General features: G+C 40.7%; 1 protein-coding gene across 1 annotated transcript in view; it reads right to left on the bottom strand.

Moving 5' to 3' along the window:
• Positions 1-2,431: 2,431 nt before the first annotated feature.
• pou6f2 (POU class 6 homeobox 2) overlaps positions 2,432-24,423 on the bottom strand; it is a 70,750-nt gene continuing 48,758 nt past the window's right edge. The window contains exons 5-9 of the mRNA XM_027004385.3: positions 18,746-18,883; positions 12,798-13,007; positions 10,551-10,707; positions 8,179-8,347; positions 2,432-3,378 (exon numbers count right to left, since the gene is read on the bottom strand). Coding sequence (XP_026860186.2) covers positions 2,874-3,378; positions 8,179-8,347; positions 10,551-10,707; positions 12,798-13,007; positions 18,746-18,883 — 1,179 coding nt within the window. The 3' untranslated portion in view covers positions 2,432-2,873. The remainder of the gene's footprint in view (positions 3,379-8,178; positions 8,348-10,550; positions 10,708-12,797; positions 13,008-18,745; positions 18,884-24,423) is intronic.

The following is a 24,423-nucleotide window of genomic DNA, read 5'->3' as shown; positions in this document are numbered from 1 at the left end:
TGTGTGTGTGTGTGTGTGTGTGTGTGTGTGTGTTAGCTGTAACTGTGTAACTTATTTAAGGAAATCTTTTTATTTCACTACAATTGAGTCCGGTCGCAAAGCTCTCTTTGTTCCCCATTATATAGGGCAGTTTCAGGCAATACAACTTATCAATGTACCTCACACAGCAAAAGGAGAGGACAAACAAACAAGCAAACAAACAAAAAACATGTTACAACAATGTCTAAAATGTTCTATACATGTGACCCTGGAGACCACAGCATGTAACTGAAATATCACCAGTAGAATCACTCTCTCTTGAGAATTGGTGAAAACTACTTACGTACATATACACAAATTCACAACGCTGTTGTCTTTCCTCCTCTTGAAATTCAGTGTATTATGACATTGCTCTCAACATCCCAGGACAGTCATGAGGTAATCTTTATGATATACTTCATTTAATCCATTTTGTCAAACAGTTAAATATTTCAAGATTGTCAGCAATATTTAGCCATTTCTCTGTACAATGTGCATATTACTTTTGAGCTTTGGTCCAGCATTGAAAAGATGAGCAAAGGCAGAACTAATTTCTTTGTCCGGTTTGTCTTTCCTTTTTAAAGATTTCTTTTCTTTTCTTTTTGGTTACAGCTTCATTTTTAAGCATCTATAAGATATACTCTGCAACCAACCATAAAACCAAAGCTTCTCAGATCATAAAAATGTAGAGCGCGGGAAGGGTAGGTGGGAGTTATTCCAGCTGTACTGCAATTGGAAGATTCTGTTGTACACCAAACAACATCTACTGTGGTTCACGATAACGAAGGGCAAAGAAACAAGTTTTATGAATTTTGTCAGCTGTTTAGGTCTCCAAAAGGAAACTGAATTCAAAAGTCAAAGTAAGCAAATACCATTCAAATTCTCCTGGTTGACTTTTTATATAAAAACTGAGATATTTCTAAAACAATAACTCTTGCAGGAATCATATTTAATATTTCCCTAAACCTTTCTATAATAAAATCTGTTCCAATAATTGTTTACTATAAAAACAGACCTGAAATGTCTTTGATAATTAACACTGGAAAAGCAAAACCTTAAAACATAAAAACCAAAACCTTACTACATGAAAGCTTATGATAAAAGAAAATCTCATCTTTCATTATTTTCAATGTAGTGTCTGCGACTCATTATCAGTAATCACTATATATATTGTACTACATATTTTGCATCACAGAAAACATCATTTTGCTTTTGATATTAATTTAATTTTCAATTACCTACCTACTTTTGTGTAAATGAACTAAAATGTAATGGGAAAAAACTATAAAGCAGCATAATTAAGAAATTGTAATGTCAGCAAAATTAAAGATTTTTATGACATAAGCTAATTTAGAAAAAAAACAACAAAAACACACTAAGTTTGTGATATTTAATAAACAGTAGTATTATAATACCTTGTCACTGTTCTCCTCTTGAATATAAATGAGTTTGCACAAGCCAACATCAATTATATCTACTTCTTGTTTGAAAGCCCTCTCATAATGAATGGTGTGGGTTTTGTTACTATAAATGAATTTGCTAATGTCATTAAATCACTGACACCACTGTCCAGGCTGCCCAAGGTTGGATATTTCACCAGTATATAACTCAACAGTAAATGAACAAAATGAAACAAAATACACACTTCAGGTAATCAGAATGCTCTGACTGGTTAGTCAGAGCACAGTATTTTGTAAGAGGCATTTTGTATCTGTAACTGTTTTAAATCTCTGTCAGTGGTTACCACAGTACATTACACTGTTTAACATAATTATATTCTTTCGGTTGCTTTAATGAAATTTAATATCTGCCATAAACAAAGTAAACTGGCTTACTGCACCTCCCAAATAATATTCAATTCCAGAAAAATGTATACAAGTGGAGAAAATTTTTAAATCTTAGAAATCTGTTGTGTTCTGCAAATCATGTAGGTCTGAAGCAATAGTTGGAATGAAAAGCTGAAAACAGTTTCATTACAGAAAAAAGAAGAACTAAAATGCTTTGAGTCATGCTGGCCCAGGTAGAGAATTTTCCTTATGTTGAGGAATTATGTTCTTTGGCTAGAAGGCTTTGGTAATAATTAACGGCTGCAACAGTATGGGTGTACCGAAAGCTCTTTGTTCACTGAGAATCCCTCCGCAACATGGGCTGTCTTTGACATATAACCTAGACTACCAGAGATTAAAGTTTCTTGAAAATAATAGTTGTACAAATACGTGTGAGGTGACTGACAAACAGACAATATGATGCAGACATCTCTGAGACAAAGTTTTCAGAGTTGTGATTTCGATTTGAAGACAAATGTATCTTAAATATTTACATATAAACCCAAATGATCAAGTGAGACAAAGCTCGAATGTAACACCCCCCCCCCCCCCCCACCCCACCACACATATATCTTTCTTTTTGTCAGTACAAATGTAAAAATTTAGAACACATTTACAATAATAATAATTAAAAAAAATCTCAGGAATCAGATGCAACAGACTTTGGTAGTAGTAGTAGTAGTTGTCCTTGATTTAGGTATGATCACTTTTGGAAATTCTGTTCTTCATCCTGGAAGAAGACCCCAAATTTCATCACTATGCTCCCCCAAAATCATCCTAAGCAGGTTTTTTCTTTTTTCTTTTCTTTTCTTTTCTTTTCTTTCTTTTTTTTTTTTTGCTTAAATGTCTCACTTTCACATAACTGTTGCAACAACACCGCTAATAATATTTCTGTCCATCTTCCTTGTTGACTGGCGCAATACGGCGAACAGGAAATGTCCGGTCCAGGGCTTTAATGTCCGGTCGGTTGGAGGTTTAGTCATTGGTATTTGTTTCAAGGTGTTTCGAGCTTGCGCAAATTCAGATGAGCTAAGGGTGTTCCTCCAGCGTGTCAGCCAGAGTGTCCATTGGTGCGACCGGTCCCAGCTCTGGCTGCTTCAGCCTTTTTATGGTGTTTTTCAAAGCCTGCCTCTTATTGCAAAACCAAACGCGCACCACCTCGCGATCGTAGTTCAGTTTCTCTGCGATTTCGGTCATCTCCTGGCCCGAGGGGTGTGTGTTCTTCTCAAAGTGGGTGTTGAGGATCTCCAGGGCCTGTGGGGTGAAAGAGGTCCGGCGCTTGCGCTTTTTCGAGGGCTCGCTGCCGATAAACTCGGTCAGGTTCTGCATGCCGGAGCGATGGCGGGCTTCTGCCTCGGCCATCCAGCGCTCCAGCACAGGCTTAATCTTCTGCGCGCTTTTTGGGGTGATGTCCAACTTCTCAAACCTGGCAGGATATAAAAGGCCAGGGTTCAGTTTGCCTGTCAGACTGCTAGCTATAGTGTTCTCTTGGGCTTCCTGTGGTAGGAAAAAGTGGCTTCTCAGGATGGTGTGTCTGGGGGAGAATTGAGAGAGAACAAGCTTACTCGGGTGCCCTGGCAGGCAAGGGGCTTCCTGTCTAGCCCAGTATCCCAGGAAGGGCCTCCTGGTCCAAGCTGCTAATGGGACAGAGAGTCTCTGGAGATACCTTTGTGGCATCACTTCTTTGCTCTTTCAGCAATAGCATGCTGGGAAATGTATTTATCTTAGAACTAACAGCCAGTGATTGCTTTGTTTGGAATGCAGCAAATGCGCTTCCTGTGCTAGATCGTGTTTTGACTCTCTGTGCCCACCCTGCAGTGAAGGACTGAGAAGACCCTCCCACAGACTGGAACAGAACAAGCAAATTCTCCACAAACAGTCAAGTAGCTAACCACTACAGTTGAGCCCAAGCGCCATTAAACATTTAACTGGGCTTAAATGTATTGTTTATCTTCATTACATGATCCAAAGACTTAAACAAAGCACACAGAGCAATGTTATCATCATGAGAAACATTAAAATGTTAAAATGTCAACTAGGTAACCCAGCATGCACTAAATCATAAGATCCATTATTTATTCAGATTTATGCTTTAAATAATTCACTGTAATGCACAAACATTTTAATACACAACTTCTTTTCATGCTTAAATAACCCTGCTACTCATTAAATGTTTAATGCTAATACATTTTAATCCCTCAATTTTGAATACCCCTGCAAGTTTACAGATTTTAAGGAAGCAAACATCATTACCCTACTTCTTTCTTTTGCTTTGACTTGACATAGGAACATTATTTGCTGAATACTGTAAAACAAAATGACTGGTACTAAAATGTTCTATTATTACTATTATTATTATTATTATTATTTTTATGTAAATATTAACAGGCTTACATACACATAGTTTCATATCACTTGACTATCGATTATTTATTAACTCAAATTGATACACTTGAGAGCTTGTATCTACACTTAAAACCAGTCCACAGTTAGAGCTCCAGTTTCCACTAGGTCTGCAGCATAGCAATATACGGTGCTAAAACACATAACAAGTCTCTCAGGCGCTCTAATGGAGAACTGTGTCAGTGCATCCACTGTTCTGGCCTTCTCCTAACCAGCTCATGGACACCTGTCAGACAGGCAGAGAAAAGCATGGCAGAGGGAGGAGAGGAGCGAGCTTTTGCTTGCTGAAACAATGTACTTCCTCTCAGTCCCAGGCTCCTCTGCAGGCTCCTGAGAGGACGCACTTGATGGAATCATAACTGGCATTTGAAGAGACGCCTCAAGCAGGGGCAAAGGCCCCTGGTCTCCTAGGACCCCAGATGCAAGAAGACACTTTTTTTAACCCTCTTTTTTAACATAAGAATGAGTGATGGAATGAATGATGGACCAATGAGGAAAAAAACAGAAACATGGCAGAGTGTGGTCCTGACGTGTTCATTGATTTATGAATTATTGCATTAGTTGTTTTTGGTCATATTCAACTCAACCAGGACAATTTTTCATCTGGTTGAAAGGTCAGTGTTTGCATGGGGTGTTTGTGTGTGGTGTTTTTACAAACATTGCACATTTCAAGCCACATTATTTAAAAAAAAGAAGTTGTCCACCATGAGACTATTATTTCTACAGGGCTTCTCCAAAGCAGCACTGTGGCTTTTCTTCAGCCTTTTTTTTTGCCAAATAGCTGGAAGTTGTGTCTTTGCAACGTGTAGCGGAGTGCAAGAGTACCAAAGTATGAGATCCTCTCAGCTGTGACCTGCTTTGCCTTGTGAATACAGCAAACATGATGGGGCAGACTTGAGCCATGAATTCGACACAACAGCTAATGAATGATACAGAAAAAAAAAAATCTAGGGGTGGCCTAAGATATATATATATATATATATATATATATATATATATATATATATATATATATATATATATATATTAGATTCCAGGTAAATAACTACAGTATACTGTAGTAAGAGATGTAGAGATATTAAAAATTGTACACACAAAGTACACAGAGTCTTCAGAGAAACAGAACGATTTTGACAGAGGTCCTTCATCACCTGTGCAAGCAAACTGCTTCATTCATATATATATATACACCACCATTAGATTAGTTTTTTTAGTAATGGTAGTGACCATATAAAATTATTTCCCAGTCTTTTTATTAGAATGCAACCGGAAAATACAGGAAAGTTATATGCAGTATTAGAAAACAGAAAAAAAACAAAATCTGAAAAAAACTGCTTCTATAGTCTACAGTGGCAAATATTTAGTGTGACCGCCCCTTACACTTGAGCAATAGCAGGAAAATACTAAATCTAAAGAAGAACTCTGGGTGCTGAATGAAGCCTCGTATAATATACCAGAAGATTACTTCAGAAAACGTCAGGACAGTCTCCTAAAGAGTTCAAAGATGTGCTTAGTGCCAAGGGAGGTCACACTAAATACCGACTTGTGCATGAACCCATGAAAAATTGTGTTTTTTAAATGTTGTGTACATATTAAAAACGTTTGTATATTAACAAAGACACTTAGAAATGATCTATCTATCTATCTATCTATCTATCTATCTATCTATCTATCTATCTATCTATCTATCTATCTATCTATCTATCTATCTATCTATCTATCTATCTACACACACACACACACACACACACACACACACACACACACACACATACTTCAGTCTAATTCCCTGTGTAAATTTGTTGTGCTAAAATACCCGCCCCCCCCCCCCACCTCCTGGGAAATTAATCATTGTTGGGAAGTGAGTGTTTTAGTGTGGATTAATGGTGTACATTCATGCAGCTTAAATGTGGCAAAACAATTTCCATTTTATAATTATGCAAACAGTGACATCTTGGGATTGCCCATGTGCAATGCTGCATTCTGAGTATCTAAGTAGAGTGCACAGTGAGGGTGGCTGTTAATCATCACATGTAAGAATCTGATTTGTCACCGAAAGGTGGTGAAGAGCTCTCTACCAATCTGATGCAAGTGAATTAGCAATTACTCTGTATAGTATTAAGATTTGTGTCTGAAATCTACATATTTGTTCTTGTTGTTAAGAACTGTAAGATTATTAGAATTTGTATTACTACTCTTTTTCTTTGCCTATAAAAAGCTAAGCATACCCTCAAATAAAGGTGACATGAAGCCTGTTTGAAAGTCTTCCACAGATCAGGTCGTACTGAACATTCTCTGAGCTTTTTAATCAAGGGCCCACTTTGATCGGGGCTGACAATGTTCCTTTTGTGGGGGTTGGGACAAAGCAATAAAGCCTGTTCATTCTTTCGTTCTTTCCCACTCCAACTTAAGTGATGAGATCGGACAAGATGGAGACATCTGTCAGCCTGAGTTTGAGTGAGTACGACTACAGCAGCCCCAAGAGCCTGCACGATAAGCTCACTCTTCTCCTTGTCCCCGTGGTCTTGGTTTGATGTTAACCAGGGGAAAGCATGAGAAGCCTGCCTTTAAACTCTCTGAACATGGAGCAGGGTGTCATGTCCAGTGTCGTACAAGTGAACAGAAAATCAAGAACAACCTGGGGCCTTTCTGAAGAGGTTTCCTGAAAGAACACGAGGTGAAAACCCATCGCCCTTTATTTCAGAAGCTAATGGCTCTTAATATATATTCAAAATATCTGAATTATGTATTGAGAAATCTAAATATTTCATGCAGAATTTTTAAGACCTTAAGCATTAGTTTGAAGCTTCATCAGCTATTCCCCATGCCCTAGATATTTATACCCAGTATTATGTGGTATGCACTGATAAATGTATGTTGACACATCTTGTCTGATTAAAGTTATATAAGATTAAATGTGTATAATGATTGAATATGAAGGCCTTAAAGGTGGGCTTGTTTGAAGCTATTTGTAGTTTGACACTATTACTGAATATTTTATTAGTAATGCTCTATAATGTCCCTAGTCCATGTTGTTATAGCTCTGGAAAACATGTCATTTTTATTAAAATGTACATTGAAATATGGAAATGGACCTTAGTAATTAATAACAGTTTTAAATGCATCTTGTAATACTTCAACTAATGCATTTTGCACAAGTAACTCGATCCTCATGTATAGACAAAACGCAGTAGTAAGAAAGACACAGGCTATGACGTCAAAATGAATGTGAGTGGATTTGAGTGTGATGTAAATCACTTCTCTTGCTTTTTAATGCTCTTTAATATCTTAAATATGTCTGTGTAATGAATAAATGAATAAATCTGAGTGGTGGGAGACCAATGCACAAATGATAAAATAAAGTTCAGAGAGTATAGTAAAAGAGTGGTGTTTGGTGTGGTAATATTAAAAGCCTGCCAGTCTACCAGTCTACCATTACACATGTACTTTCTAGTAGCTAATTTCTTGCTACATTTCTTGCATCTCAAACCTCCAGTTGCATTCTCATTCTTTATTTGTAGCATGATAAGAGTGGAAAACTATTAAATACTGTAATTCTGTTCCTTATGAACATCTACTTGCCTAATATTACATATTATACAAATTCCCTGAGGGGACCTGTCAATCAATCTCTGTAGACACTGCACAGTAATGTAATATATTAAAAACTTATCCACTTATAATGAAAGTTCAAATTCTTAAATTTTGATAAGTTTTCATCTGAATAAAGTTAGCTTTACTGTCAGTGTATGACATTTTGTGTTGTATTAATTGATAATAAGGACAGTTTGCAAGCAATGATTACGAGCCTGAGAGATGATCTAACCTGTTATCTAATAGATGCAGCTGCTATGTTAACAGCACAGAGATGTGCAGTTTGTTGTTTTTGGGTTTAGTTTTTGTTTGTTGCCCTGCACTTGATCCTCCTTACCTGCAGATGGCAGACTGACTGTAAGCAGGCCCCTCTGTGGCGCTGAGGGCCTGGCCCACCTGAGTTTGCGTTAGGCCTAGCGACAGGCGGCGGATTTTAAATGCTTTGGCAAATTCTCGGATCTCCTCCAGGTTCACCCCGTCCACTTCGCTGGGGGCAGTTTGAGGGTCTGAGGAGCAGAAAAGGCATCCGTGTCTTTAAAAAGATATCAGTGTCTTTATAAAGTGTGCTTAAAAAAAAAAAAATGTTATTCAGTAATAATCAAAAATTGAATTTCATAAATTATGATAAGGTATTTTGGGGGCACTGCACAAAACCAATACGAGTCATGATACTGAAACCACAATCCATAAAATATCTGTTTCTAAGTGGCTAATTTTACCCATGACACTCCTTGTCTCTGAAGGTGATACATTTCACTGAATTGTACACAGCTCTGAATTCACTGCTGATTTACAATTCTTCATGGTTCTGCATTTTCTCTTTATCCTCCAGAAAGTAAAAAATATTTGATTTATACCCCCTTACTGTTATGGCTAACAACTGATACAGTGATAGTTGAATTGAAAATCTAAGCAAGCAGTCTTTATATGTGAGCACCTTGCAAACTGTTAATTGCAAGACCAAATAAATAAACAAAAATTTTTCAGAAGGAACCTATATTGATTATGTTTAGGAATCTTGTTCTAGGTTAGAACATTCAGCAGAACCGTATGAACAAGGTAGAAAAGAAGTCATGTTTTGTTGTGAATCCATTCGATTACACTGGTTTTAGGAATGCAGCTTATTAGTTCCTGCTATCTAAAAACTTCTGGATAAAATAAATCTTTCATGCTTTCAGACTGAAACACTCTCTGTTCAGTGAAATATGATTTTGTGTTGTACATCACTGTCCTTTACCCCAGCAACCTGCTTATGAGTGTAAAAGTTTGGCAGATTAAATAATTCATGCTGGTCATTATCTATGAATTATTAAAGCAATCCTCCAGGCGTAGAAGAAAAAACCTACTGAACCAGTGGCCCCTTGTCATTACCGTTAAGTAAATGTGATCTTCACACATGGAGCTCTGCTCATATTAAACACAACGTTTAATGGGGCAGATGAACAGCAATTGAAGATGAAGGTCTCCTAGGCAGCCCGACAAAAGCCCAGGATGCAGATGAACACCATAAACAACACCATTGTATGGAAAAAGCAGTCTTAAAATCTATTTTTTTTCCCAATTTGCCTTACGTGCATACACATGATCTCAAAACAACTTTTGGATTTTTTTAAAATATACTTCATGAGAAATTTGCTATAGTGTACATTGTGACCGATACCACCATTAGTAATAGTAGTCAGATTAATGGAAACAGCAGACCTCTTTAGGGGCTTTCCCTTACACTAAACATTTACAGTACATCCTATAAAGTTCCAGTGTACAACCCCTCCTTCTATGCTGTGGATGGCGATGACTGAAAAAGCACACCAGGAATGTACATGAGGATGTAACGTAAGGCTTTGCATTTGTTTTTCTTCTTTTTGGGGGTGAATAGATAGAGCCCAGGACTGAACCCTCCCAGCCGAGCCAAACATTCAGCCGCGTAGAGCTGCGGGTCACTTTGATTTTTTCCCTCCATTCAAACCGTGCTCTCTGGAGTTAAGTGTTAGCCAAGGACATCGCAACAAATGCAGTCTGACATAGAAAGCTGCACCACGGCAGAAAATTGACAAAATGAATAGAGAACGCCGGTGGTATTATGTACATTTTGACACAGAATGGGGGTGGGTAAGGAGAAAAAAGAAATATGAAACAGTCCATTGGTTCTGTTCACAACAAGTTGATCAATGGCAACTTCCCTCTTATTGAATTCAAAACTCCATTGCAGATGCCTTTGAAATGGGTTTACGGCAATTGCCTGTGACAAATGAGAATTTATCTAAGTAAAGCAGTTTTTAAGCGGATGCCATGGCTGTGACAGGCAGCTGGGAGTGATTTATATATGGTGCTTGTAGAGACTAAGCATCCCTGCACACAACCATGTTTATGAACCGTACTGTTTTTAATAGCACCAAAAAAATACCTGAAATCCATTCTGCTACTGACAAAAGGATGTAGAAAGTGTTTGGTCATATAGATGGCAGACCTCAGCACACACCAAATATAAGCAGAGTGAGAGAGCTCTAAAGAAAAGGATGCTTCTTTGTCTTCCAAATTGAAAGGACCTTTATTTTTCAATCTTGTACGCAGAGGTACAGAAAATACACGAATGATCTTTGATCAGTAATGTTTTTGTTATTTAAAGTTTGTGTGTGCATGAGAGAGAAAAGTGTGTCATCAGTCCGTAAAATGCGAAAACGTAGGACAGGAAAAGCTGTGATCACTCACTGCTGACTAGCTGTCCCACGCTGAGCGCTGATGAAGAGGGCGAGGATGTGGAGGAAGAGGAGGAAGCTTGCCGGAGTGGGCTCTGGCTGTGTGGCATCCGCAGCAGGCCTGGCTGAGACGCGGGGCTGCCCGTCTGGGCCTGGGTGGCCTGTGGCACCTGCGGCGTGCGCAAGAACAACATGTAAATACCAACTTTAGGACACGAATACATTTACACTCATTCTTAACGATGCTTTTTCATTAAAACATCACACACTGCACACTGTAGAGAAAAGGTGTGAATACCAGAGAGAGTCCAGGCCATGTGACAGACACTGACACTCAGGCTGTTTAAACCTTTTGAACTGGTTGTTCTCTTTACCACATTCTCCCTCCATGAACACTCATGTCACATGCCTTCATGTGAGCACAGAATGTGGCCACGATGACAGTGGCGCGGGAATATCCCGTCTAACACGGAGCTGCGAGTGTACCATCTTCTCCATCTCATGTTAAGTGGCAGCAGTAATCAGGAACACACTGTTGCCGCATGGGCCGTTATTAGGAGCAATGTGGCATGAGCGCAAAGCTTTGTATTTTCATGTTTTATGCACTACTGAGTTGCTTTTAAAAGATCAAGACAACGCGTGTCCTCTCAGCATGAAAAGGGCTTGTCAATCTAAAAGTAGGCTGACTTCTTTATGTGTTCTTGTGCTATTAATTATGGCCTCCACAGTGTATGTGTATGTGTGTGCGTGTGTGCACGCACACGTGTGCTTGTGTGTGCGTCTGTGAGAGAGAGAGAGAGAGAGAGAGAGAGAGAGAGAGAGAGAGAGAGAGAGAGAGAGAGATAGGGTGTTTGTTTGGGTGGTAAGAGACGTCAGAAGAAGTGCTGCATACGCTGACAGGACTGTCAACAGCTCTGGGAGAATTATCTGGACTCTCCAGAGCTTTCGGTGGCCATTTCTGACAGCCGTAAATTATCGGATCTCAAAAATTGTTCACGAGTCATTCTGAGGCACAGACAAAACCATAACATTATTACAAATGCATTAATGTGTTCACATGGATGATCAAAGTGCCTGTGAAAAGGACACATGACACCTCCCAAAGAAATGAGGTCCACCAAGTGTACATTAAATTGTAGGGAAGGAAAGGGAATAAGGACCTGCACCATCTGTATTCAAGACAAAGGCCTCATGTAATCTTCTGTTCTGTTATCACACATTTGTTTTTTCAACCCAAGCAATGGCATTAATGAACAGAACTGGTGTAGGCTTGGGGGGTGCTGGTTGTTCATAGGTGTTCTATTGAATGAATGCCTTCTAGTAACTCTCTGACAGGAACCACATGCACACACAGCACTGGTAATACAAAGCACAACGAATAAACATCCCATCCAGCTCAAATAAGCACTTATGTTTACTGCATATTGCACAACCCACTCCCACACCCCATACATTTGTCATTCATTCACATGTTTAACACATACATACTACACGCTCCAGCACTTGTACTCGTACACACAAACTGACCACAGTACAGGCTGATGTCCTTCTCTTAACTCACAGACACACATTACCCATTCAAACATCCTGCTGCTTATTACCCACTGAGGAAGACAGGATCTTTTGAATTTGTCAACAGAGGAGTTCTCTTTGTGTGTGTGGGTGTGTGTGTGTGTATGTAATCATAACTAGCCATGTCAGTAGTGTTCCTCTGAAGGGAAACGGAGACAATGAGATCTTACGCTAGTGTACTATTCTCTTTCTTAAGTCATTCAGAAAGCGGGGATGAGGAGAGACCCTTTCCATGTCAAGTAGAGTCTGGCAATGGGAACGGAAGACTGGAATTTTGCATGGGGAATACAGGTCTAACTAGTTTGGGTTTTAAATGCAGTTTCTAAACTCGAGTAACCTAATCAGTCCACATTGAATTGAATGTGTGTTCTTTTTAAAGCAATTTTTACATATACATAAATAATAGCACTAATAAAAGTATTACGTATTCTATCTTGAAATTCTGTAATATTCAATAATCCTTACTGATCTATTTGTGTTTATACAATTTATACAAAAAACAACAGATTACATTAGATGTGCTTTTCTAATATCAGCATGGTAATATAATCAACATACATGTTAGTGTATTTGGTAAACAATATAAGACTTATTTACATTCCACTGCAAAGTTGTACTACACAGAGAAATAGAGTAATGTAATGTACCATTGCGTGCATACTACATTGTGTAGGGTATTTGCCTTCACCTGCTGTCCAGGTTTGATTGGCGATAGCGTGATTCCCTGGGTGTTGATGACTGGCAGGATCTGGTTCCCAATCACTGTAGCAATGATCTGGCCCTGTGCGTTGGTCAGCAGCTGTGGTGTGATTGGCTGGACTTGTAGCGAAGGAGTCCCACCCCCTGTTTGGTTGGAGGGTCCCGCAGAGTTTGGCATTAATGGGATCGTACCAATTATCTAGGAAAACAGGGGGAGCAATAGAAAATTCAGTAAAACAGACATCTTTAATAAAAAAAATCTTTTCAGTAGCTGCTGAAAATAGATATGTGTGTTTATGATTATCTGTGTAGCAACACATTTGGGCCAAATTCAAAACAAATGGTTTAAGATTACAACACAATCAAGAATGATCTAATCAAACATTAAACATAATATTCCAGTATTCTCTCTGATCATCATATCATCATTCTGTTAGACACATAATGTCACCCAGCCATAAGCTATACGTATTATAATAACATGTTCCACTTACACACAGAGAAAAGGTGGAGGGCTGAGGAAATGGATTAAGTATCCCAATAAGAGAAAGATTAGCTGGAATAGTAGCCTGTCAGCATGTACTCAGACAGTCACCCACACACATGCACGCAGTTTCGCCAGTATTAAAGACCTCTGATGATTAGGCAAAGTCTTCTTTACTACAGGAGACAGTCTCAACCACCTGATTATCTGTCAAAGTTCCTTTAGCATATGGCAAATCACTGCTGAAGTGCAGACATATACACACACACTCATGCACCCCCCCCCCCCCCCCCAAAGCCAGCCTGATAATGCTCACTCACATCTAGAATACACCTACAAAAGGTCAGCATCTGAGTACATTTGTGTTAGCTGGTGCACACCACTGACTCAAAGCCATTATAAGACCTAACGAAATGAGTGTGCGCATACGTGTGTGTGTGTACATGTCTGTTACAGACACAATGTCTACTCACTGGCTGAGTAAAAGTACTGCTTGTATGTGTGGGTGTAATATAGACAGCGGCTGAGTTACTGATGTGGCCTCTTAAAGCATTCCCTCCCCTCGCTACCCAGTGAGGGCAAGACACACACACACACACACACACACACACACACTTCAACTCCCTGGGTGCCTCAAAGGTACTCCTACCCTGCAAGCTCTCAATGCCTGCTTACTCTGACCATTGCAATTACAGTGAATTGCCACCACTGCAGACAAACATTCATAAAAAACATTTTAAGTCTACAGCAGGGCTCAGAAGAGTGATTGTGAGTACGGACCACCTATGCGGCATTCCGTTACACACTTAGCCTTTATAATAAGTAATGTCGCGGGGAGAGTCCTGTGATGTTAATGGTTAACTGCTCTACACTACGAGTGTGCACATGTGCGTCTGTGTGTGTGTGTGTGTGTGTGTGTGTGTGTGTGTGAGAAAGAAAGATTGATGTCCCACCTAGAGAGTGCGTAATAAAAAAATGATCTCTGACGTATAATTTACTCTTGCCTGCCAGGAGACGCCCCAGTCACGCTAGCACGCCCGCTAATCCGAGACCGACGCTCCGAGCTGCCCCCCCCCCCCCCCCCCCCGCCTCCCCCCGCCGTTCCACCGCTCGTTGACATAATAACGACAGAACGGCTGGGGGAAAAAAAAGGCCGACGATCTGTAATGCATCCTCGCCACGGCTCATTTGCCTGCGTTACTTCGCATTAACTGACAGATAATTTATCTCTCTTTCGCTCTGCCGCTCTCTTGCCGTCTCTCTCATGCACTCACTCTCTCTCTTCTTCCTCAGCACTCACGGCCTCCATTTAGCATATTTTATTGCGCTGGGTGACGATGCCGGTGTCCCCTGTCTAGGGACGCGTTCTGCTCAATTATTCATCCTCACTGGTCTAAGTGCCGGTCCTGTATTTAAATGAGCAGAGGGGAGCGCTGACAGCCCCCGCTTCCGGTCCCACACACACGGAAGCATGGGGCGTTCGCTTACCTCTCGTCTATGGACACAATTACAGAAAAATTCTGTGCGCTTTCTGCTGCATTTTAATTGCGCGCCATAACATGGAGAATGGAAAAAAGAAGTACAATAAAGATTCTGCCAGTAATTTCGGATTTAATTATTTAAATATGAGTGATCAAATTTTGTGGTAGCACTGAGATAAATGCAAATAACATCGCTGTAGTGCCACTGGCTTGTGGTTCAGGCGAACGGGCCATCACACGCATCCTACCTTTTCTCAGGCATTTTTAGCATTGATTTTAGCACCTGAGCTTAACAGGTGTAGAAGATAAAAGAAGGCAACTCTCCCAGGCCCACAAGCACTTCTCTCTACCGTTTCCTGGACACAGCTCTCCTCAGCTCTTAATTTTCTCTCTCCATCCTCTTCTTCTCTAGGTGCGGTTTTTACAGTATGTAGCCGGCACGTCTGTCCTCAGCCACACTAACCACCCCCACCCCACACTCCCCTCCTTGCCCGTCCTCCATGAGCAGAACTCATTAGAATTATCCAGGCACTGTTTCCCAGGGAATGTCATCTCCTTCTTCCAGCCAGGCCAATCTGTAGCGTTCGCCATGGTCACCAGGCAATATCCCTGCCCATTTTCTCCCCCTCTGCCCCCCTGTTTGAAGGGGAATAGGATTGGGACCCATATTGTGAAGAGAAGCCCAAACTTCTAACATCCATTACTGTCAAAGAAACAAAGCACACACGCGATCAATACTGCACCCAAAAGAATATGCTCTATGTGATTCTCGTTACAAACAGCGATTGTCTGGATAACGAGTCTGACTTTAATTGGTCAAAAAAGTGGTCTCACTAACCTGGTTCCCTGCTTTGCATTCTCTGATGAGCTCCTTATGATATTTCAGACCCTTTCTGATCACAAACACTCTCTGGTGAATAATGATAAGGGACATTGTAGGCAAACCTCAAACAACAAACAAAAGCCTAAAAGCCTGACACTTTAAAAGCACCTATTTACAGTGAGAGTGAGAGGGAGAAAGACAGCATTCACGATATAGTTGTTACCCCAAAGGCCACAAAACGACTCACAAAGGCTTTCCTAGATATAAGTGCCAGCTGTACAGCACAGAGAGAGACCTCTGAACTCACACGGCTTCTCAGCGTGACCTGATGGATTTACGGCTCACAGTGGACACTGCATAGGTGCTAGTCACTCTGAGCTAGATCCATTTTAATAAATGACATTTACCAGTCTCTTTATTCAAAACACCTTATTTGGATCCATATTCACTGGCCTCTTTATTAGGTGCACCTATGCTATAGGTGCATTTCATGCACATATATTTGCAGTGTATTGCCTTCTGTATCCCATGCACAATTTGTGTGCTGCTCTTTGCCTCAGTTCTCACTGGTCAGTTTCTGACCACAGAACTACTGCTGACCAGGTAGTATTTGGGTGGAGGATACAGTAGTAACACTGACAGCAGCATTGCATTGGCCCTGAACACACATGTCAGTGCCAGTGCTTGGACGACAGTGGCCTTCCCCACAAACATGTGCAGCAAACTAAAGTTAGAGAGTTCCTAAGGGCGGTCTGGGGCAAAAGGAGATGGAACTGTACGTCTGTATGTTTTTTTGGATGATTCTATGCTTTGTATGTTGGTGAGTCTGTTCTCAAGTGCTTATATCTGTCTACACATGAAACCTTCACATTCACTCTCCCTAAACATTATGAACAATATATAAAAAACACTCTTCCCTCATTCCATTCAATAAGAGATATTTCTAGACAAGGACAGTGTTTTAGTGGGATCAGCTTGGAGGAGAAAATACCACATTTAGATCAAGCTCAAGGGAAACTGACCACACCTGTGATATTTTAGTCCTTTAACCATACACTTGAGCCTAAAAGCTACAAAGACTAACGAACAACATGGCCACTCCCTTTGATCTGAAATTCAATGCCCCCTCTTATCATTTTTTCTGTTTCATGTGTTTCTTTTTCTTTGCCACGTGTGTGGCATCATCTGGCGGTCCGGCGGCCAAGTTCAGGGCGTGTTTTACAATCTTTAAGGCTGAAAGCAGAAGGGGGAGGCAAGGTCTCCAGGCCAAAGGCTGGCTGAATAATGGCCGCCGTAATAAGGTCGGGAGCCAAGGGCCGTAGCCGCAGGCTCCGGCCGTCTCCGTGACCCGATTGTGTCACACAGTGTCCGCTGCCATGACAGCACAAGCGTGCGTCGTGGCCCATCAAAGTGGTTGTCGTGGCGACACGTCCGGGCCAGGCCCCTGCAGGCACCTTCAGACTCTGAGCAGGAGAGTACACATGGAGCTCATTAGTGATGTTTAGCCTCAAGTACCTGACTGTTCTCTCTCTCTCTCTTTCTCTCATACACACACACACACACACACACACACGTGCATATATATATATATATATATATATATATATATATATATATATATATATATATATATATATATATACGCGTGTGTGTGTGTGTGTGTGTGTGTGCGTGTTCTTCACTTTGTGTTCTTTAAAAGAAAGGCTGGCAGGTGATTACTACTTAATCATACATTCACACAATAATGCAGCTTGACCACAGTAAGACACCAAAAGAAATTACACACATACTGTACCCTTTTATAAACTTAGAAAACAGTGCATTTGCTAAACAGACTTAAAAAATGGCATCTTTGCTAAACAGACTTAGAAAACCACGTTTGCAACATGCTCTTCTTCAAACAACACATTCCGTCACTTTAACAGATTGCAAGCGCTAGCTTCCGGAGAGAGATGAGATGAGGTTTAAGGTAAATAACGTCAGCTGTGGCATGAAAGGGCACATAGTCTTACCCTTTTAATACGGCAGTGGTGTGCACCTGTGATAAGATGATTCATTAGATAGGGCTCCGCTTTGACAAGTGCCATCGCTCAGGCTTCGGGCTACTGATGGCACAATTCAGCAACTGCCTGCCATAAATATGACAAGGTCAGCATTTTGGTCCTCATTGCTCTCCACTGCTGACCAACCAAAATGGGACGCTATGCTTAACAACGTGCAAAACCAGGCCACCAACAAGTCATGCTAATCACACACAGGTCAGGCTAACCACTTCAGATTACACCAACATCTTTGAAAGAGAACAGCAAATTCAGTTCAGACTAACAAGATTATTGTGGGGGCAGGAATGAAATTGTGCTTATAGGGTAAAATACATTTATTGAAATGTAATGTGTCTCTAGACCTGTAGTGTCAAAAGTGCATTCACAGTATATTAGTGTTTGTGTGTTACAGTCAGCTACAGTCAGTTGAATGAATGAAAACTTACATTGAAGCACTTGGCAAATGTCCCCCCAGTCTTGAATGTAATATGAATATACATACAGTACCAGTCAAGGTTTGGACACACGTACTATGTTTATTTTAACAAACTTCTACATGAAAAAAAAAACAGGGACGGTATCAAAGCAATGAAATAACACATATGTGTTATACCTTAGATTTCAGATTCTTCAAAGTAACTATCCGATTCTTTGATGACAGCTTTGCACACTCTTGGTCTTGAAGACATTCTCACATATACATAGCACTTGTAAGGTGAGGAACTAAAGTTTTAAAAGTTCTGCATCTAAAATTGTGTGTGTTTGTGTGTGTGTGTGTGTGTGTGTGTGTGTGTGTGTGTGTGTGTGTGTGAGTGTGTGTGTATGAGTGTGTGTTTTGAAAATGAATTATACATGCTAACTCTTTTCGCAAATTATATTTGTCTTAGAACCAAACTTAACCATAATCCATCAGGTAAAAAACACCTTTATTAGTACGTCAGTCTCTGTGTATGAATTATGAAGCATTTAATTCTTGTCAAAAAATGTGAAAAACATTGTGGTCAGTCTCTTTAGTAAGCTAAATGACTGACCTGAAACCCTTTAGTAACTGTGTATACATGTGTATTTGTGTGTGCATATGTGTGTGTGCACGTGTGTGTTACTGACCTGTCCCTGTGCATTGGTGACCAGTTGCCCAGTAACCCCCTGCAGGCTGGGGAGAGTGTTACCAAACACCTGTGAGCCGGCAATGGAACCCATCGCTGCTGCTGCAGCAGCTGCAGCCTGACTGGCCAAAGGATTGAGCTAGGGAAACACAGACACAGAATGACGTTATACACATGTACAGCACAAATGCCAAAATAACTGTTAGAACCCAACCAAATCAAGATCTGTTAAAAGAACTAACATTTGGTTTAAAGAGGAAATGGTATGTCTTAGAGTGTGTACTGTTGTCTTTCTCATTGCAGAACTTCAAACTGGCACCCCTCTTGTGCTAATTTGATCATAAAATCATAACATACAGCATGCAGCATCTGAAATGGTGCCAATAACCATCAGCTTATTACTGGCACTGTCCAAAATGTTTTTTTTTTCTTTTTAAAGACAAGTTTCCAGCATTTTGCTGCAGGCTAGTGACTCCCCTTGCCTCACCCTAACTGTGGCTACATGCTTTAACTACACAGACTATTTGTCTATTCTCCATCACTCACTCTTCTATCCACTCGGAGAGGCTCATATGAGACAGTAGCGTAAAACCCCTGAGTGTGTTTATTCTCTCTCTCTCCCTCTCCTGGATCTTCTTTCCACTACTGCCTTTTGCTTCTTCTTTGCTCTCTCTCTCTCTCTCTCTCTCTCTCTCTCTCTCTCTCTCTCTCTCTCTCTCTCTCTCTCTCACACACACACACACACACACACACCAGCACAAACAACCAGGAACACAGAATGCCCCTGTATGGGCCCCACAACTACACATACACACACACACACACACACACACACACACACACACACACGTGCACATTAATATGATAGTGTGCGTTGCGTGGGCTGATTATTTGAGCTAAACCTCCATTGAGTTGTAAGAGTGCAGTTATTAAACAGATCAAAAACTCAAACACTCCTTATAACAGTAGCTGGATATGGAACACAGAGGCCTGAGAGAACTTTAATAACAACGGCTGCGTGAAATTCCTTATTTAGGATATCAATTTGGTCTGGATCATTAATGAGGTCCCAAATTAGAATGACAAAAGGAGCATGTTTACATTTGAAAATTAGTAACCTTATTGTTTTTGTAGGACATTCAAATGATTTTGTTATGGGTATAACATATAAGACAATGTTGTCAGTAATTACAACTAGATATTCCTGTGGTTCTCAGTATTACACTTAGCCTACTTAGAAAAATGACACAATGACAGCAGCTCTGAACTTTAACAGAAGACACTTTATCATGGCAAAGGAGATGAAATTTAGAACTGCAATTTCAAATTTTATCATACTTTATCATTATAACAATGTACTTGTCTGGAGGTCCTGTGAGCCGTTTCATGTGCTTTCCTTTTGCAGTTCACGTGAAGATTCTGTAAGATTTATTAGGATTTGTTTTCTGCAGCAACCACTGTGCTGCTGAAATAAATGACAGAGTGTACTACTGAGGGCAACTGACAATGGCAAATGTGCACCCACAACCTTGCAACATCCTATAATGTGTCCATAACAAGACATGCAGAGTGGTTTTTCAGGAGCCTTGTGTCGTAATTCCACATGCAGTAATTTCTGGAATCAGTTATAGGCTGCTGACAGAGTTACAGGATGCCATTTTCAAGTCTGAGCTGAAGCACATTCATATGTTATTTAGCAAACACGTATGTGCACACGTGCATACACACATACAGTAAAACGCACACACGCACGCATGCACATGCACGCGCTCACACACACACACACACACACACACACACACACACACACACACACACACACACACACAGCTATACTATTACACCAGGATACATTTACTTATTCCACTGTTCCAATACTAGCTCACAGTCAAAAGTGCTTTGCTATAATTCAGGCTGATGAAATAATTCATTTTTATTTTACATCTGCATTTTTGGCACAAATGTTTCAGAACCCAACCGATTATGCATATTCTGTCAATACACAGTTTCACAGTGCACTGTAAATTGAGACTGCATGGTCCTAAGTTTTAATGAAATAAGTAACCATATAAAATATATGGGCTTTTCTCTGTACGTTTCTCTTGAGAAAAGAGAGATAGAGAGAGAGAGGAAAATCAACCTTTGTTAAACTGAGACCACTCAGTCTCCATTCATCTTTTATCATACCACACCACCAATGTATTACCAAGCTTTCTGAAATCAAATGATGAAAAAATGCCACCGAAAGATCAATACTTTTTCATTGACAGTAAAGGTTAAGCACATTAAGAATGACACCGCATTTGTCTTATGAAATCATATTTCATGTTGGTGGCCTAAAATTGGCTGAGATTGATACCGCGTCCCCAGGACTGAAAGCCATTCTTTTTCTTATTCCTAATCACAGAAATCGCCTTGCTTCGTCCGCTGTTCCTTTGTCCTTCGGCAAAAGTCAAGTGCCAGTTGATAATATCAGAGCCCTAAATGTTAAGAGCAATGATTTCCGCCCTTCAATGCTTCACTGTTTGGCCATTGTGCCAGATAAACGCACTAAGAGGCTTGAGGAGACTTACCTGTCCTCAAGAAGACGACAGCATAACACAACGATTCTTAACAGATTGTAAGGTAAATTAGCTGATGAGTTTAATCTACTGGTGAGAAAACTTGCGAAACAACACTAAAATATTTCAGGAGAAATGGTTAAGGGAGACTCTATAAAAAACAGAATTAAAGTAGAAAGATGGAGACTGCCAGATGACTGGAGTTGTCTATGTAGAGCATGTCTCATCCTGTGGGTTTGAGAGAGGAGGACAAGGTTAGCTATATCAACAAGGGATTGAATTTACAGATAATCCCCTCACTCTACACACACGCAGTCGAGGGTAGGATGAAGCCCAGTTCTCCAGGGAAGAAGGTGATGGACAAAAGAAAGATGAATGAGCTTGCATGAGACTTGCTTTTGTGGAGGGCCAAGGTGTTGGCCTACAAGTCTTAAATCACATACAGCTCATTTCAGGCCTAAGGTAGACCTAGTTGCCTTAGGAACAGTGAAATGTCTCCATTGTGTTGCTACTGCTCAGTATTGTTTTTTCGTTTTTGTTTTTTTTTGTATTTACATGTCGACGTTTTGGTTTTTGGTCACTATTTATGTATCCAGCCCCGGTCCCCTGCACCAAAACAGTACTATCAGAGAAACTTGAAAACATCTGTCCTGTGCTTGCTCCAATTCACATGAACCCTACCATCATATCTCCTTAAAAATCTAGCACTGTTAAAACCCTTCCCATGTTTGTATATCACTAATCACTCCACTTAACCCAGTGCCTAACAGGATTCCTGTCAGAATCTGCAGACCTCTCTTTAAAGGACAGAGTGCGTCTCCTACTCTCCAAACGCACTTCAGAGGGACCATGACTTGTTGGAAGTCCTCAAGGACATGCAGTCATGACAGGGCACCGCCAAACCACAGGTGCAACAGAAACCGTAAAACTAGCTCAGCCACTAGTCTCAGTTATTGATATATTTATTTACACAATTACAGGCACGCCTTCCTGCACGTGTCAATGTGACTCAAGCCTGGCGCGGTTGCAGAGGTGCTGGTGTGGGAGCACAGAATTAGAGCAGCAGGAGGTGTTGGAGAAAGGTGGAACAAGAGGGGAGTAGGGCTGCTTCGTTTAACTCCACGCAGGTGATGTTCTGCGAGGCTGCCTCGCCCCCTGAAGAGGGAGGGGGAGGAGCGCCTCCTCTCTACACTGGCGACGAGGGCTGGGTGGTTGGCCTCCTGCCTCACAGGCAAACATCAGGGTGAGCGCAGGAGGAGTACATTCTTTCTCCTCTCCTAGAAAGGCTATCTTTTCTTTTCTTTTTTAAACAAGTCTTTAAATAAAGTTTTGGTCACAGTTGACATATCATCAGTGATTGTGGAGTGTTTCAGATAAGTGTTTGTGTTAGTAGGATACACTTTTAACAAGGCTGAATTAATCAACACAAAAATATGTAGGTGGAACTCAATTTAAGTTTATTTTTACATTTATTAAGGAGTGATGCATTTGTGAGATAAATATTTGTGAGAAAAATATATATACTAACATTATTCATTACATTAATTTTAACATTAATGTCGGTATCTCTGTACTTTGGCTCAGGGGTAAAAATCTCTGCAAGAATGTACATATAGCAATTACAAATGCAAACCAAACTGTATGCCTGTATAATCAGCTTGCACAGTTGACTTCACTTTGACTCAGTGTGGACAGAATTATTACCCACATTTCAGTCCACTGGGTGAAAAAAACTCTTTTTCTCTCTCTCTCTCTTTCCCCCCCTCTAACACACACACGCGTGCACACACACACACACACACACACACACACACACACACACACACACACACACACACACACACACACTTTGCACCCTTTGGCAAAGCGGGGTGAGTAAATTTTAAACTCTATTAAGTTCTGTGAGGCCTGCAATGGTCGTTTGACCAGCGTGGTCAGATGGAGCAACAACCCATGTAATCTCCTGAACGAAGGAAAAATGACTCACTGTTAGCACGGAGAGAGACCTTTGAACATGAAAGTGGAGCGCACCAAAAGCTGGAGCCCATTTTCTACCTGTTCTGTTCAAACAGCAGATTCAGACTCTGTTGCTTTCATTGCAAACCAATCCAATTTGACAGCCCTTAAGGTGACTGCAGTAAACACCTTTGTTGCCATGATCTTCAGGAATTCATCTAGCCGCATTTTAAGGTAAAAATAAAGCGGAAATCATCATAGCGGTAGCCACGCAAGATCAGTGCTACCAAGTCCAAAAGATCTATTTCAGGTGGGTTTGGGGTCCAGGAAAGGCAGATGATCTGATTCAAATCAATAAATGAATAACACTCCCAGCACAATGTTAGTTCTGATACTAAAGCGTATCAAGCAAAAAGAAGAGAAAATAGTGGCCAGACCAGGATTAATCTTACCTTCATCTGTCCCACCATCTATCTCTCTCTCTCTCTCTGTCTCTCTCTCTCTCTCTCTCTCTCTCCCTAACTCGCTCATCTCCATCTTTTTTCACTGCAGAAAGGACATAACCAGCTGTGACACAAGTCTTTGCTCCCCTCTGCAGACCTCCCACTATCTTTGCACAAAAACCTCTCCCTCTGTTTCTCCCTCCCTCTCTCCCCTGGTTTGGCTCTCCCTTTTGCCTGGGAACATCAAAATGCCATTAGAGCGGCCAAAACACCTCTGCTCCCTAGCCGAAACCCTGGGCTTTTCTGCCGGACTCTCGTCACACGGCTACCGCCACTTCAGTTCTACTGCTATGGCTGCCTGTCGACAAAGACGTGAACATTTTTTTTAAAGAAAAGAATGTGTGCTGACTCTGGGGATGTCCGGGTGCCAATGACAACAGCTGGAACCTCGAGGAAGGAAAAGAGTATGAAAAATGATTATGAAAAAAGTCACAAGAGCTAAAAAAAAAAAGAAAAAAGAAAAAAGCATGATGGGCCAACATCCCATAATGCACTGCAAGAACACTAAAGCACCACTTGAAAGTAAGCATCATGTGACCTAAGTGCTGCTTAAGACCAGATCATTTTTCCAATAAAAAGCAAAAATGACAAGGAAAAAGGAGGACAAAAGGGGTCACACTTAACGAGCGTGAATGCAAATGAACGTGAGACGAGGCGGG

The sequence above is a fragment of the Electrophorus electricus genome, chromosome 1, assembly GCF_041902795.1.
Source record: "Electrophorus electricus isolate QZ-2024a chromosome 1, ASM4190279v1, whole genome shotgun sequence".
In the NCBI taxonomy this organism is placed as follows: Eukaryota; Metazoa; Chordata; class Actinopteri; order Gymnotiformes; family Gymnotidae; genus Electrophorus; species Electrophorus electricus.
The sequence above is the reverse complement of the archived record's forward strand: the minus strand, read 5'-3'. Positions and strand labels throughout refer to the sequence as shown.